A 17,245-nucleotide genomic window follows, 5' to 3' on the forward strand; every position below is an offset into this window, starting at 1 on the left:
ACATACTCAAAATATCCAAATCAAGTGCTGAAAATCATTTGCACCAGCTTGGTTATATGAATCACTTTGATGTTTGGGTTCCACATAAGTGAAGCGAAAAAACATGCTTGACTGTATTTCTGTATGCGATTCTCTACTTAAACGTAATGAAAACATTCTGTTTTTAAAACAAATTGTGACAGGCAATGAAAAGTGGATACTGTACAATAATGTGGAACGGAAGAAATCGTGGGGCAAGTGAGATGAACCACCACCAACCACACCAAAGGCTGGTCTTCATCCAAAGAAAGTGATGTTGTGGATACGGTGGGATTGGAAGCGAGTCCTTTATTATGAGCTCCTTCCAGAAAACCAAATGATTAATTCCAATGAGTACTGCTTCCAATTAGACCAACTGAAAGCAGCATTTGACAAAAAGCGTCCAGAGTTAGTCAACAGAAAATGTATAATTTTCCATCAGGATAATGCAAGACCGCATGTTTCTTTGATGACCAGGCAAAAATTGTTACAGCTTGGCTGGGAAGTTCTGATTCATCTGTCATACTCACCAGACATTGCACCTTCAGATTTCCATTTATTTTCGTCTTTACAAAATTCTGTTAATGGAAAAAATTTCAATTCCCTGTAAAAGGCACCTGGAACAGTTCTTTGCTCAAAAAAAACAAAAAGTTTTGGGAAGGTGGAATTATGAAGTTGCCTGAAAAATGGCAGAAGGTAGTGGAACAAAACAGTGAATATGTTGTTCAATAAAGTTCTTGGTGAAAATGAAAAATGTGTCTTTTACTTTTATTTAAAAACAGAAGGAACTTTTTGGCCAACCCAATAGAAATGGAAAAGCCAATCCTAAAATTCATATGGAATTGCAGAGAGCCATGAATAGCCAAAACAGTCTTAGAAAAGAAGAACAAAGTTGGATGACTTACCACTGGATGTGGTAACGGATTCTTAGATATAGCACCAAAAGCACAACCAACAATAGAAAAAATCAACTGGACCTCATCGAAATTAAAAACTTTTGTGCATCAAAGAATATTACCAAGAAAGTGAAATGACAAAAATACAGAATTGAAGAAAATATTTGTAAATCATATAATTTATAAGGGTTTACTGTCCGGAATATATAAAGAACTCCTACAACTCAACAACACAACGATCAACATCCCAATTTTTTTAAATGGGCAAAAAACTTGAATAGATATTTCTCCAAAGAAAATATACAAATGGCCAATATGCACATGAATAAATGTTTGGTGTCTCCTCAAAAGGTTAAATGTAGAATTATCAGATGACCTAGCAATTCCACTACTAGGTATATGCCCAAAAGAACTGAAAAGAGGGACTCAAACAAATATTTATGTGCCAATGTTCATTGCAGAATTATTCAGAATAGCCTAAAGATGGAAACAATCCAAGTGTCCATCAAAAGATGACTAGATAAATAAAATATGGTATATCACACAAAAGAATCTCATTCAGCCCCCAAAAAGGAATGAAGTACTGACACATGCTAAAACATGGAGGAACCTTGAAAATATTATGCTAAGTGAAAGAAGCCAGACACAAAAGTCCACATACTGTATGATTCCATTTTTATAATATATACAGAAAAGGCAAATCTAGAGACAGAAACTGGATTAGTGGTTCCAGGGAATAGGGGAGGGGAGAGTTGGGAGGTGTGGGGTTTCTTTCTGGGGTGATGGATATAATCTAGAATTAGACAGTGGTGATAGATGCACAAAACCTACTGACTTGTACACTTTGAGAGGGTGAACTTTGTGGTATGTGAATTCTATCTCAATAAAACTGTAGTTATAAAAACCATTTCCAAGCTAGATATAGGCTGTCACTATGCCCCCTCTTCCCATAAGATAGTAATGACACATGCTCAACCATTTATTTAAAACTCAACCTTCTGGGGAATTCCCAGTGGCCCAGTGGTTACAACTCTGCCGTTTCAGTGCTGAGGGCCTGAGTTCGATCCCTGGTCAGGGAACTAAGATCCCACAAGCTGTGTGGCATGGCAAGCAAGAAAGCAAGCAAATAAATAAATAAATAAATAGTAGTTTTCATTAAAAGAAAAAAAAATCCCAACCTTTTAATTACAAAAGAGTCTCACTCCATCGGAGGTTCTTCAAAGACACACTGAAAATCACTGCTTTAGATGAAACTTCCATTTGGATAGATGTATCAACAAACACTGAGCCTCTAAAGAGACAAGAGCTCAAAATCTCCCCACACTGAAGTTATCCACAAGAAAAGAAGTTCCATGAAGTGTTACAGGACCAGTAAAAATATAAACACATTAGTGATTTTCACTACATCAACAAAAACAACATCAAAACCTTATATAAGTACAGTAAAGGGTAAGTTGCACAATGATAAAATATTTTTAACATAAATATTAAGAAATGTAAGAAGTATCTTTAACCTCAGGGTCAATTCCATTACCATTCACTTTTCTATATTCTGGGTGTGAAGAGATATTTGAATATAGTAAGACACACTTCCACACAATACACAGGACAAAATCTTTATTTAAGCATTTCAAATTCATGACAAGAATTAGCAAACCTGAGCTCTGGTCTCAGATCTAGCAGCTGTGCCCTTGGATAAGGCAGTTAACTCCTTCAAGCTTCATATTTATTATTTGCAAAATAGAAATTTCTAAGACTACGAATTGTGCTCTTTACTCATGTTAGAGAAAGGCAGAATGATACTGCAAGTCAAATTAGGAAGCAAGGACTCTCTGCTGACTATGGGATAAGTTTTACGAATCTTAAGGTTCTCTCTTCAAAATGTTCATAGCCAGTATCTAAACAAGTCTTTAAAATTTTGGAGATCAGTGGAAAATAATAATGTATTTTCTTTGTCTTTTATTTTCTAAAAATGTCATCCCCTTTGGAAAGTTGTCTAACAGGAAAAAACTTTGATTAATCACTTTCCTTCTGTTCTGATAAAGAATGGTAGAGAGGAAACCATAAACCTCCTAGAGGAGAACATAGGCAGAACACTCTGACATAAACTGTAGCAGTGTTTTTTTGGATCTGTCTCCTAAAGCAAAGGAAATAAAAGCAAAAATAAACAAATGGGATCTAATTAAACTTAAAAGCTTTTGAGCATCAAAGGAAACCATCAACAAAATGAAAAGGTAACCTACTGAATGGGAGAAAACATTTACAAATGATATGACTGATAAGGGGTTAATATCCAAAATATATAAACAGCTCGTACAACTTAATATCAAAAAAAAAACCTGATTAAAAAATTGGCAAAAGACCTGAATAGACATTTTTCCAAAGAAGACATACAGATGGCTAACAGGCACATGAAAAGATGCTCAATATTGTTAATCATCAGAGAAATGCAAATTAAAACCACGATGAGCTATCACCACACACCTGTCAGAATGGCTATCATCAAAAAAACAAAAATAACAATGTTGGTGATGATGTGGAGAAAAGGGCACCCTTGTACACTACTGGTGGGAATGTAAATTGGTGTAGCCACTACGGAAAACAGTATGGAGATTTCTCAAAAAACTAAAAACCATATGACCCAGCAATTCCACTCCTGGGTATATATATCCCCCCCCAAAAAAACCAAAACACTAATTCAAAAAGATACATGATGTACCCTAACATTCATAGCAGCATTATTTACAATAGCCAAGATATGGAGGCAACCTAAGTGTCTGTCAACAGATGAATGGATAAAGAATATGTGGTATACATATACATACAATTCTACTCATCCATAAAAAAGAATGAAATTTTGCCATTTGCAACAACATGGATGGACTTGGAGGATATTATGCTAAGTGAAATAAGTCAGAGAAAGATAAATACTATATGACATCATTTATTTGTGGAATCTAAAAACTACAACAAACTAGTGAATATAACAAAAAGAAACAGTCTTACAGATATAGAGAACTAGTGGTTACCAGTGGGGAGAGGGAAGCAGGGAGTGGTAAAATAGGGGTAAGGGATTAAGAGGTACAAACTACTAAGTATAAAATAAATAAGCTACAAGGATATATTGTAAACACAGGGAATATAAGCAATATTTTATAATAACTATAAATGGAGTATAACTTTTAAAATTTGTGAATCACTATGTTGTTCACCTGTAAGTTACATAATATTGTACATTAACTATATCTCAATTAAAAAAATAAAAAGAATGGTGGAGTCGATTCTAGTATGGTAAGAAAATGATCACCTTTCTACTGACCAACTGTGGATCCACTTATAATTTCTCATTGTACCATGTGCTAAGCAGTAAAATTTTTTCCCTAAATATCAGAGCTTCCAAGTTGACAACTGGTAGGCTGAAAATTAAACTTAAATTTCACAAGGTTTCTTCTGTCTGTGTACTTTCTTTCAAGTATTAATTATGACAGATTTCTAAAAATGTGGTAAATCATCCAGGTAAAGATACTTATAGGCTTTGAAGAAATCATATTCCATCACTGGGATAACATTCATAATCCTTTTGGCGAAACTTTTGGTAATCTTACTGCTTTACTGAAGTTGGTCCCTCAGTTAAAATTATGTTAAAAGTATTACTAAGTCAGAGCATGAAGGTATGACTTTCTTAAATATACAAAAAGTGAATTCTTTTTATTAAGAAAACAGTGAACACATTTAGCTGATAAAATTATTTAAGAAAATTTGTGAACTCCCTTTTAAAAAGAAGTACCAAAATGCAATACCAACATCAAAGCATTTTTTTCTTGTTATGTGTCCAGTTTGAGGTCAGTACTTTAATCGAAATTACTTTAAATCCAATCAGAGGGACTCAAGCTAATTCAGTTTGAAAGCTGGGGGAAAAATTAAACCTTATCATTCTTAACAGGAATTGGCGGTCGTAGTGGGGAAGCCAGTATAATCTATTTCTATTAAAACACTAATAACATTAGCAAAACTCTCTTAAGATGAAACCAGCACTATTTTTTTAAACACCGAGTCAATAAACATTAGAATACACTATTAATTATTAGCAGAACCAGATACATATTTGTAAAGTTATACCTCTCCTACACTATGTCAACCCTCAAAGCAGCACAACTATTCTGAACTGTCCAATCCCAGACAAAGTAATTTATTTTTCTAGACTCTTAAAAAGAGTACTAATTCAAATTATCAGTATTGGTTTAAGGCCTCCCCATCTCCAAAAGCAGATCTTCCTAAGGTCCACTGCAAGAGTATGAATCCTTAAAAGTACCAAGTTAAATAACTGACTAGCTTTTTAAAAATTTTTCTCAATGACTTAAATGGTTCTCTTGCAATGTGATTGGACTCAGCCTTACAAAAAATATAACTTATTGGCCACTTACTTAGAATTACAATAACAGAATTAAAAAACTAAGCGCACTGTGTTGCTCAATATCCATCCCTCCTTTTTTCCCCCCAGGCACCTATTTTTACAGATAAGACAAGGATCTGACAAGGATCAGAATGATTAAGTGATTTGTCTAAAGTCATATAAGTCACCAACAATGGAGAAGGCATTAATGCTTGGCTCTTCTGCCTTTTTGTCATTCTTTCTGCTTCCCCACCTCACCCCTCCCAGCAACTCAGTAAAAATTTAGCAGCATGAAGAGTATTTACCAGCTATTGGAAATTGTCAACTTCATAATTTCTTTATGAAATGACTACAAGGACAGGAAAACAAGCACTCAAGAATATTAAAATTCTGTTTTGACTCAAACACTATTTCCCTCAAATATAATGAAAATGTGCATTCTTCTCTTCTATTTTGAACTAACTGATGATTTGTTCTATTCCAAGTACGTTTTTGACATAGAACATATGGTGCCAAAAACGTTTAGCCAGACTTGCTCAGCACTAGAATCACTCATTAAAATATTCTGCTTCCTCCTTCATCTATCTCAACTTGCCCACTTGAGCCACCAGTGGCTAGTGACCTCTACGGGTGACTAACCGCATGTAGCAACAATCGTAACTTTTACTAGCATAAACAGCTTAATCAAAACGGAAGCACACACATAGAGTGATATCCTGGGAAAGATAAAAACTGTGAAGTCCCTGCCCACGACTACTAAGTAATCTAAAACAAATATTTCAATAATAACCACTCAATTTGCCTGTGACTTTCTATGTACTAGTTAATATACTTTAGTGTCTAATTCTTTTCCCTTCTGTCGCCCCTTGATGCCCCCACAAGATGCTACCATCTTTACATCATTATGTGCAGAAGTGAAATTGCTTCTGCCCAAAATAAGTCTATGGTACCACTGAATTAGCTGAAAAGATTTCTGTTAACCATTCACCCAGTGGAAAACCTACCACACGGCAAATGTTATTCTCTGGGTTGTTAATCTCATACAGTTTTACTTCTCACCATGCAGAGCATCACAAAAGATGTTCTCTAACATTAACCACACATGGAGATTTCTCATATCTCTTCAACTATGGTGTCCATCACATCAAGAAAAGAAAGGTGCTACGTAAACACAGTTAAATGAAATTTGCATTTACTCTTAGACTAGATATCCCCCAAAAAAGATCTGAAATACTGAAATCAAAATGAATGAACCTACAGAAGGGTAAACTCTTTTTTTTTTTTTAATCAGTCATCAATTTTATACACATCAGTGTATACATGTCAATCCCAATCGCCCAATTCAGCACACCACCATCCCCACAGAAGGGTAAACTCATAGTAGCAGTTTTCAATGTACTATGTGTGAAAAGGGATGGAAAGGCATCACTCCAAATTAGACAAACAACAATCCAAACACATTTCTTTATCAAGCTTCCTTGACAGTACCTAAAAATAGTAAGTCGTCTCCAATCAATAAATTTAACACTGCTAAAAACAAAAAAAGTTGAATATCAAGTTAAGACAGAAACAGTTAAAATACTAATAGCCTAGTGACACTTGGAAAGAAGTTTTGCACTACTCTCAGAAACATCAGTGGTTCTCAACCAGGGGTGATTTTGCCTCCCAAAACACATTCTTCGGTCACCACAACTAGGAAGGGGTGCTATTGGCATCTGGTGTGTAGAGGTCAGAGATGCTGCTACACATCCTACCTTGCAAAAGTCAGCCTCTGCAGTGAAGAATTACCTAGTCCAAAATGTCAATTGCCCCAAGGCTGAGAAACCCTGAGAAATGTAATCCACAGCTCAAAAAAAAAAAAAAAAGAAATTTATTCTTTTATTTACTTATTTGGTAAATGTTGGTGGAGTGGAAGATCCATTCTGAGTAGTACTAAAAAGACTACAAAGCAATAAACAGGCCATTTTGGAGGATTATTCCAAAGGAATACGATTTATTTAGAGAAAGTCGTCTATATGAAGCAATATCATTTTAAAAAAAACTGTCACACTGTTCTAAACAGGGATTTACTATAGTTTCATAAAGCAAAACTTTTAAAGAAAATTTTCTTTCCATCAGTCCTAACAACAAATCCAATGAGGATACAAGTTTGAAACCAGGACCCTGAACAATGATTGCATTCTCCAATAGTTACTTGATTAATCTAGCCACTACAAATGCTAAAGCTGTAAAATATATATATGCGAACACAAGAAAAAGGCAGACCCTCCAGAAACTTAAAAAAAAAATCCCAAACATTTTAAATTCATGCCTTCTGCTCAGTCTATAAGAATTTGGCTTTTAAAGCTCATCAAAAGCAGTTTCTGAGAACCAGAGGTTAAAAAAAGAAAAAGAAAAAAAAACAAGGAATGTAAAAGTCAGGAAAGTATTTGTCAGATTAGTGTCAGAGACCTTTGTGAGGATGACACCTTTATCCTCTGCAATACATATCCCTAAAGCAGTTCACTTGGCTTCAGAATTATAGCCACTGAAGGTAATTTGGAACATTCTTACCTTTTTTGTACATCATTATTGTCAACTGTTGACTGTGAACTTGCTCTGTGCAGATTACCATGTTAGGACAACTTCCAATACTGCTTCAATGATTACAACCATATCTTCTTCTTCCTCTCATTTACCAAGATTTTTACCAAATGAGAGTTTTAAAAATGTTTTAATAAAGAGTCTGAACACTATAAACTCTCAGAAGTACTAAAACAGCCCTGACTGGGACTTCCCCGGTGGTCCGGTGATTAAGACTCTGTGCTCCCAAGGCAGGGAGCCGGGGTTCAATCCCTGGTCAGGGAACTAAGATCCCACATGCCGCGACTAAGAGATCCCACGTGCTGCAACTAAGACCTGGCACAACCAAAGAAATAAATTAATATTTTTTAAAATAAATTAAAAAATAAAATAGCCCTGACTGACAACAAAAACTTTACTTGGGGTACAACTTTTAGAATTTCTCTTAAAACAGATCAATAATCAGTGTTGTTTTTAAAATTCAACTATAATCCTCAGCAAAATGCCTGACTTAACATTATTATTTTCATATTAATAGTAATTGCCAGTTTAAAAGCTGAAAGTAATCAACCCTAACTGAGCACCTCTGCCTAGGAGAAATAAAAATCATCTCTCAAAATTGTAGTCAAGAATATTAGGGTTTTCAAAAAAGTAACCTCAAATGCATGTACTTATTAATTGAAATACTCCTTCAACCTAACACCCTGCTTAAGAGATTTGTTTTCTGCTATTCTTTTAAACTGCTCTGGACCTCATCAATAGGCCCAGCTGTTAAATTCAGGAGCAATGACAACAAATGCCTGGGCAAACAAGTGCTGAGAGTTAGGGTCTTTCTTTAGAATAATCAGAGCTAGTTGACACAAGAGGGCCATACCAAATGCCCTTTCAAAATTCCATTAAGAAGCTGGACAAAAATAAAATAAACAAACACATTTATACATCTTAAAGCAAATTATAATTCTACCCCTCAGTGGACGCTGCTTCATTGAAAAATAAAAAATCCAACAACTTTGAAAAACAGTGAGATAGCGTTACAGGTTTCTGCAGATGAGAAATGATCCTCACTAATCAAGTGCAAAGTGGGAAAAACTGGTTCCATTACCCAGTGATCACCAGGTACCTGATAAACCTTTCAGGTAGACAGACTTTAAGAACAAAGTATCATTGTAAATAAGCCTGTAGAACTACATGTGCTTTTACTTCCCTGATTTAACTTATGCAATTTTAAGCTAGTAAATTTTTAATTTAAATATGTACTTTTGAACCATACCCCCTTCTCTTTAAAGATAGATGATTTTTCTTAGACCCAGAAAGCACCATCTGAACGTTATCTACAATGTTGGCAGATTGGTCTCTCTAAATATCTCAGTCTGTCTTATTTTTCCAAAATCAAACAACTTTTACTTTTGTGTTAGCACTCTTAAGTTAGGGCAAGTAACTGTTAACAGCTTAATTTGAAGTGAACACGCACACAGGTAAGAGACAATGTCCTTTACAGCATCTACAAATCTCAATAAAAAGTGACAACGAAGCAAACTCTTGCCCATCTTGGGTCCAGGATCATTAATAAAATTCAAAATCTAGGCTAACAGTCTCATAGCTCTTACCTTTCTCTTTTCAATATACCACCCACCCTCTTTTCTTTCGAACATGACTCTAAATGTTTTCAATATATTTGAACTTCACATTTCAAGATCAGCTTTGAGCTATAATTTATGTACTACTTTTTAAGCTAGGAACCACACTCACAGAACAGTTTTTCATTAATCTCATCAAAAAACCTCAAGTTTCATCTCTACTTAAACTGAAGTAATAAACATTTTATTCATGGAAAACAACCTACATCATCCTTTTACAGGAGACTACTGCTACATAAAATTACAGAAATAGACACCCCCCCCAAAACAATTTTATGGATGCTAAAACTAATCTCAAAATTTTGGAGGAAAAAACCCATCATAAAGTTATAATAATTCCTATGGTCTTCCAGCTACAAATGCTCATTTAAAAAATTATTTTGCACCCAAGCAAACAGTCCTGAAAAACCCAACAAATATAAGCCAGCTTTATGTTCTCTTTCCCTCTATCCTAAGACTTCAATTTCCACCTTTTATGGAAAGGAAATAAACAACCAGCTTCCTGTTCAATCACTAGCTTACGGCCAGTCTTTTACACATCACAGAACACAACCCGCCTCCTTTACTTCTCTCAAATGTCTCATCTTAATTTAAACTTGTTGAAATATGAGACCGTTTTACCACACTAATGCTTTCCTATGAAATTTATCTTACTTCAACATTTAGAATGCAAGAAATGTCAAGATGTCATAGATTACTTCTCACTCCTAAAATATTTAAATTAGATTATTTATGTAGTGAAGACTTAGCCCCTATGAAAGTGAAAATCTGATTTTGTTAAAAATACTGAAATTTATGGGAAATGGTTTAATATTCTGTTCTTACTATTGTATACAACTAGAAAAAGAGCCTCCCACATTACTCCCCTTTCTATTCCATTACATGAAAATGTAAAATGGCTAAAATGGCTATCAATAAAAAGGATTAACTTTTTAAAAAACCTAAATATTACTTTAACCCTATACTTTCCTTTAAAAATGGGATGCCTTAGAAAAACTAAGTTAGACAAATCCTTTTGTGCTTGGATGAACAACAGGAAAGCAAAGCCTCCAGGCCTTTGGGGAGGAACCTTGTCCCCACAGCCAGCTCTGATGTGCTTGGGAGATAAGGCTCCATAGTGACACTTAAGGAAAGGCCTGTTCACATTTGAATTTCTGCATTCCTCAAGAACAATTCATGGCAATAACTAACTTTGCAGAAGAGCTACATGAAAGCTTTGGCCAATGAATGAGGGTCATCTGCTCTTTATCACAAGGGTAAACCTCATCCTGGCCAGTTTCTAACCTTTTAACCCTGTGAATTCCTAATTTACACATGAATAATGGAATTCTTGCCTAGAGTGCAACTTTCAGCTTCTAGTTCCTAAGTTTAGAAACCAAGACTTGATTGCCTGTGTTAAAAATCTAAAACTTGCACAGATTAAAGTTTTAGATTTCCAGGTGCTGTCTTACTTATTACACTTCAGAACTAAAAGATATGCTTGCTGACAAAATCCTTGAGCAGAAAATAAAAAGAACATACTTGCACCCTGCTGCTATCACTAACTAGGAGAGAACTAACCTTTTAAAAAAAACCCACAAAAACAGAATGTCCACTTAATGCCTATTCTCTTCCTGTTTAATACGTATAACGTCTTACCCTGAACACAGGATAAAGTCATCTGAGCCTACAATGTCATTGGACATTGCTTCTCAGATATCAGAACTAACTTTGTGAATTTCAAATCTCTAAGAAATTTCATTTCTAAAGAAAAATCTAAACCCACTATGCGTTTATTTTAAATCTATAATACTGAATGCAATTTCCTAGCAAAGCACCTCCTCCAAGTTAAATGTGTGCATATGAAAAGTGTGGTTCCTATAACTAACATACTACAGTTGATATTTAACAGCAAAGCAATGTTCTACATAGTTTAACTGGAAAGTTTTTGATACTTAAAATATGAATACTTCACCACAAAAGCCTTCAAAATGATTCACATCTAATAAAATATTTGTCATTAATAATTTTTATAAAGATACAAAATCTAAAGCTACTCAAAAAGCCAATACTAACATTGTTTCACTGTTACTATGTTAATACTGTTCAGACTTTATTTATGAAAACTGAAAGCTCTGTGTGTTTTCAAAGTATTTCTGAGTGCCTTAGAATTGTCAGGCTTCTAAGGAGGTCCTGGAAATACCATGTGGTCATGACAAATGCTTCATCTTTCAAAGCCCATCTGCCCCCTCCACCTTTCCATCCTGCCCCTCTCCTCTCTGGCAAGGTAATACAAGTTACAGTTCCTGGATATGAAAACACAATATTCCACAAACCCAAAAAGGTAGAAAAATTACAACTCTATAGAACAATTTTACATTAGACAAAAATTAAATGAACAGGACATAAGCATAAAAAGCACACTATCCTGAAAACAATACTGTACTGAAAAACCACTACTCAACAACAACAACACAAAAAGATGATTATTGGCCAATGATCACAGCAAAAAAAAAAAAAGTTTATCAGACATTCTCTCAGGTTTATACTATTCTGGGGGAGGGGGACTAGAATTGGAAATCTCTACTTTTCTGACATTTTTCAATACAAAAATATCTTTGCTTGCAATTTATTTTCCACTATTAATTATTATTGTACAAATAAAATATATCACTAAAATGAGGATGGCATGAATATGGCCATGGACTGTTACAATAAAGTCACCTAGGAAACCCCCACCAATAGCTGAATTTCAACTGTGGAGACCCTGAAGAAACTATTTCTTAAAGATTATGACTTTATCTCAAGAGCTCCCTCCTTCTATTGTTCATCTTGTAAATGATCAATTTGGAGGTATAGTGCAAAATCTGTCTTTTGAGGATTAACAAAAGCTTGTAGCTAGGATGCCTGTAAAACTATTTTTAAGATACAGTTGTGCTGTGTTTTGTTTTGTCTTAAGATTTACATTGTCTTTTGTAATCTTGAGTGCTGGGTATTTGATCACCTGAAGAGGTGGAAAGCCTCAGTGAAAACAAGGAGTTCTCTAACTATCCTAGGCCCATGTTTACACTCAACAGTTACCAGGGCAACCACCAAGCAGTGGGTCACTTGGACAAATGGTTGATCTGACTGGGTTGTTAATACAAAGGAAATCATTAGACAGCAAACTTTATGACAACTGGAAAAAAGTGGGCAGATCTGGTTTAAGTCCATTAGGCATAATATGGAAATGGCCTTAATCTCTTTCTCTCCCAGCAGGAAAAGCCTAGGAATACTTCAAAGGCTTGAGAGTTACTGACCAATGCCCTCTCTTTCAATTAAAAAGCAACATGGGTGATCTTAAAGCAGTCAGAGAAATGGAAGCTTGGGCTATATGAAAGATTTAGCACTTAAGGGTCATCTACAAAGCAGAAAAAGTTGCTTGTGATTTTCAAAATTTAATTATTAATTTACAAAAATGAGATTTTAGAACAACTTTTGTTGTGTTGGCCAAACTTTTCATCCAACTTTTTTCACAGTTTGAAACACTTAAATTTATACAAAGCCACCTCTACAGGTTTTGGTGTTCTAAACCTAATGTGACTTTTGTTCTAAATCACTCACTCGAATGTATATATTTTTTTTCCTCAGATTTTTCTGCATGCCTTAGTTAGCATCAACTACTATCTCCAGGAAAATTCTCAATGTTTGTGTGATTTTTCAGGTTAGCATGCTAATGAATCGAGAAATCATCAAAATGTAGCAGTGAAAAACGTCAAACAATCAAGAACTTAAGCACTTACTTGATAAGGTAAGATGAGCTTTTTGACTAAGAATGGCTCCATGTTTGTTCATGGCCAAGCACTGATAAAATCCTTCATCAGACTGCTCTCCTCGCTTGCCTTCCACCTCACTGATGTATAAAGAGCCATTGGACAGAACCTGGATCCGCTTATTTTCAGACACTTTTGCTCCATTTTTCAACCAAGTGACCTTAATAGGAACTTCTCCATGAGCCTGGCAATCTAAAACGACTGGGTCCTTTCTTGTGACAGTTATATCCTGTGGCTCTTTGATAAAAAACAGTTCGCTAAAGCACCATACTCCTACAAGGAAAAGGGGGGAAAGGCATACCCAGAATTATAAGTGTAAAATCATTTCTTAACACACAATTGTAAAACACATATTCAGAGTGTAATGAGACAAAGTTTAACAAACCATATTAATTAACTTACACCTTAATAAGCCAATCTAAGTTTCAGCTAACCTTCTCAACAAATCAGAGAAATTTTTTTACAACATCTTATACTAAAAAGCATAGGGAAGATTTCAATAACTTTTACCCCTTTTAAGAATTCTGTCCTCAAGTGCCTTGCTAGAGTTTCAAAATCATCAGGAAAACTCTTGAGCACAAGCTGTTTGCTTACTTTTACGAGCTTGTCAAAAAGATCTTGAACAGGGTAAGTCGTAAAAGTCTAATTTTACAAGAAATCATTAGCAAAACTCCGACTCTGTGAACAAGCAAGTTTATTTCCTTGTCCCTTGAAGAGTTTTTGAAACCCTTGGTACCTACTCCTTTGGGAAGTGCGTTTATCTTTTGTGACAGATGACAAGTTTGCACTTTTATATCTGCCCTTTTATAGCAAGGATTCTGTCTCTACTCCTTGAAAGAGACCCATTTACTTAATTTCTGCAGAGTATGGTAGGTATTTAAAAGACAAACATTTGACTTTGAAAAGTTGCTAACTCTTACTGCTTGTACTCAGTGGGTGATCGGATTAGGAAACTTCTATTTCTTTTTTTTTTTAGAACTACCAACTGTTGGAAAAAATGCGTGACTAATTGGTCCTTACTGTCTAACAGGGACAGGAGATTGCTTAATCAACCAATACACATTTTTATCGAGCAGAGTAAAGGCTTTATGCTAGGCATACACATCGTCCCCGGTCCCCGTCAGGATAAAGCATCCGATGACCAACTAATACCCTGTCACCTCCTGCATTTAGCGCAAAGGTCAGCTTAAGTCTTGCATATTGATTGGGGCCGAGTAGAGTATTAGGGGTTTAGGGGCGGAGGGCATTTCATCTTCCTTCTGATTGTCTTGAATTCATGAGTACCAATCCCCGGGACTGATCTCTGTTTCTCATCAAGGCAGGTCCTCCAAACCTCACACACTAGTCACGCTCCCACGCCCTGGCTGCCGACTTCTCCTAATGGATGCCCAGGGCGACACGAGCGACCCTAATAGCCCCGCGCAGCGAGGACCACTCCGGAAGGCGCCCATTGTGTTTCCGAGTCACATCTGACTTTGATCCTTTTCTCTTGCTAATAGAAAACTAACTCCTCCAGGAAACAAACAAACAAACAAAACAAAAAACCCACGAAAGTCAGGAGTTTGTAACCTGTAAATAAATAAAACAACCCATTCTTCTTAACACCTCTTCTCCCCGCGCCCCCCGCATCCACTTTACAATTTTTAACTCTTTAAGAATAAAGCAACACGTCAAAAGAGAAAAATTAGTTCATCCAAGTTTGCGCAAGGCTAACCTGGAGTTTGGAGGGATCTTCAGATTCGCACACATCTCAGGCCCTGCCCCAAAATCCCTAGCTGTTAGAAATAAACCCTACTTAGATACCTTCCTTCTCAGCTTCGGGACCCTTCTCCCTCCCCTCCGGGGCACAAATGGGCCACAAAACTTCCACTCCTCTTCTCTTTCCAATTCCACCCCTCCCGTCTCCTCCTCGTTCGATCCGGATCCGGGAAAGTGGGGGCACTTAGGGGTCTGACCTGGGCGCTGAGTTCACCTATTCTCTCCCCCGCCCTAAAACGTGGGGAAGCCCCCACTGCAAACAGGGGAAGCCGCGCGGAAACGCGGCGCCCCCTGCGCCGTGAGGCTGCCACTAAGGAAACAATATAAATAAAGCCACGTGCGGCCGCAGCGGCCCCGGCTGGAGGGCGGGCGGCGCGGAGCCCAGGCTGGCCCCGAAGGCGAGTACGCGGCCGGAGCGCGGACAATGGCGCGAGGAGAAAGGGGCGAGAGTGGACGGCGGGCGCCGGCCCGCAGCGCGCGGCCGGGGGAGCGCAGCGGGGAGGGGCGGGCGCTGCGAGAGGCGCCCACCGCCGCCCGCGCCCCCGCAGAGCCCGCCGGCACCTCGCGCTCCAGCGGCAGCTCCCGACTGGCTGCAGGGAGGGGGCAGAGACCGGGGGTCAGCGCCCCCGCAAAGGACCCGCCGCCGCCCCCCCACAACACACACACACCCGGTTGCCTCCTTCCCCTGCCCACTCGCGCTCGCTCACGCCCCACCGACGCAGAAGAAAGCGCGCCCACCTGGAACGGGGCCGAGGACCGGCAGGAGCAGGAGCGCGCCGAGCAGCATCCCTGGCGGCCGCGGCCGGGCGAGGGGTCGCAGGGAAGGCGCCATTCAGCGGGGCTGGGTGGGCATGCTCCCCGGCCGCCCCGCAGCCGCTGTCCGCCTGCCGGCTCCCTCCTCCGGGCGCTCTCCGCGCGGCGGCTGGACGCGCGCAGCCTGGGCTTCCCGCTCGGGCACCGGCGTGGCGTGGCACGGCGCGGCCGGCGGCTGGTCTCCTCGGGCGCGGCGAGGCCGGCGCACGGACACCCGCTCGCAGGAGGCGGGGGGCCCGAGCGTCCGGCCCGGGGGCGGAGTGAGGCGGCGGCTGGAGAGGGCGGGGGCGGTGGAGTGGACAGCGCCGCCACTGCCGGCCTCGGGACTACTTTCTACATCTGGCCCCTGGTCTGGGGACCGCGAGGTCGGCGCGGCCGCGGAGGGAGACGCTGGGAGGGGGCCCAGTGGCGGCCGGGTCGCGGCCCCGGGGGGAGGGGGCGGGCCCCGCTGGACAATGCACCTGGGGGTCAAGCCCCGGCTGAGGGTCTCCGGCCCGCTTCCCCGCCCCCTCTGGCTCCCCTCCCCCCTCGCCGTCGAGGACAGAGCCACAAAGGCCGAGCCTCCCGGCCCGGCCGGCCCCCGGGCCCCTCTTCCCCCCCCCCCCCCACAGACCACTCCCCTCCACCCCCAGGCTTGTTTAGGATTCGGGGAAGGAGGAGGCGGGGTGAGGGAGGGATGGTGTTGAGAGACGTGAAAAGGCCGGAGACTTCTCCCCTGATGGCCCCTGCCCATCCCCCTCCTTCCCTCACACGCCGAGGCCCTGTGGAGGGAAAACTATTTCCCACTTCGGAGATTTGTCAGCTACACTGGAGGCATCTCCGGGAGATAAGCCCCGACATTTGGAGACGGTTTCTGTCCTCCCTGCCCCCGTGAGATGCAGCCCTGGCTTAAACACATCTCTGAAGAGTGCCCTGAAATGAACAATTACCGTTTGGGGAGACGTTTTATTATCTCTTTCTCAACCTAAAGTCCTTTAATTCGTGAGAACTGTGCACTTAAAAGGCCCTGTACTGAGAGTTGAGTCCAGATGAGATTTCTAGATTCTCCGAGCTGGGTCTGGGGGACTAGGCGTTGATACTACCTGGTTAGAAGTTAAGCTGACTAGGAAAGACACAAATGTGAATTTGTTCACGTCTCTTAAAATTAAGTAAGGATAACAAGAGGAGTTAAAAGGTACATTAAAAATGTAATCAGACTGCTACACATGTGTGGATCATGGAGAGCATTTACACGTGGATTAGCGTTTTCTAACCCAAAACTAAATCTATGGCCGTGATGAGGGCACAGGCTAAAAGCTCACCTTAATGAAAGCAGCTGACAGAAATCTAGCTTTTGTCACTAGGACATCAACACACTCGCTGCCTTTAGCATGTTCC

At 39.3% G+C, this 17,245-nt stretch overlaps 1 protein-coding gene across 2 annotated transcripts in view; it reads right to left on the reverse strand.

The window, feature by feature from the left end:
* The window catches only part of PRTG (protogenin), a 130,265-nt gene extending 114,014 nt beyond the window's left edge, over positions 1-16,251 (reverse strand). Inside the window, exons 1-2 of one of the 2 annotated variants that reach the window (XM_082445087.1) lie at positions 15,794-16,249; positions 13,268-13,570 (exon numbers count right to left, since the gene is read on the reverse strand). In XM_082445087.1, coding sequence (XP_082301213.1) covers positions 13,268-13,570; positions 15,794-15,887 — 397 coding nt within the window. In that variant the 5' untranslated portion in view covers positions 15,888-16,249. Of the gene's footprint in view, positions 1-13,267; positions 13,571-15,793 lie in introns of both variants that reach the window. The other variant, XM_082445088.1, reaches the window with a different exon arrangement.
* Between the last annotated feature and the right edge of the window lie 994 nt (positions 16,252-17,245).

The sequence above is a fragment of the Balaenoptera physalus genome, assembly GCF_965194825.1.
Source record: "Balaenoptera physalus genome assembly, chromosome: 2".
Lineage (NCBI taxonomy): Eukaryota > Metazoa > Chordata > Mammalia > Artiodactyla > Balaenopteridae > Balaenoptera > Balaenoptera physalus.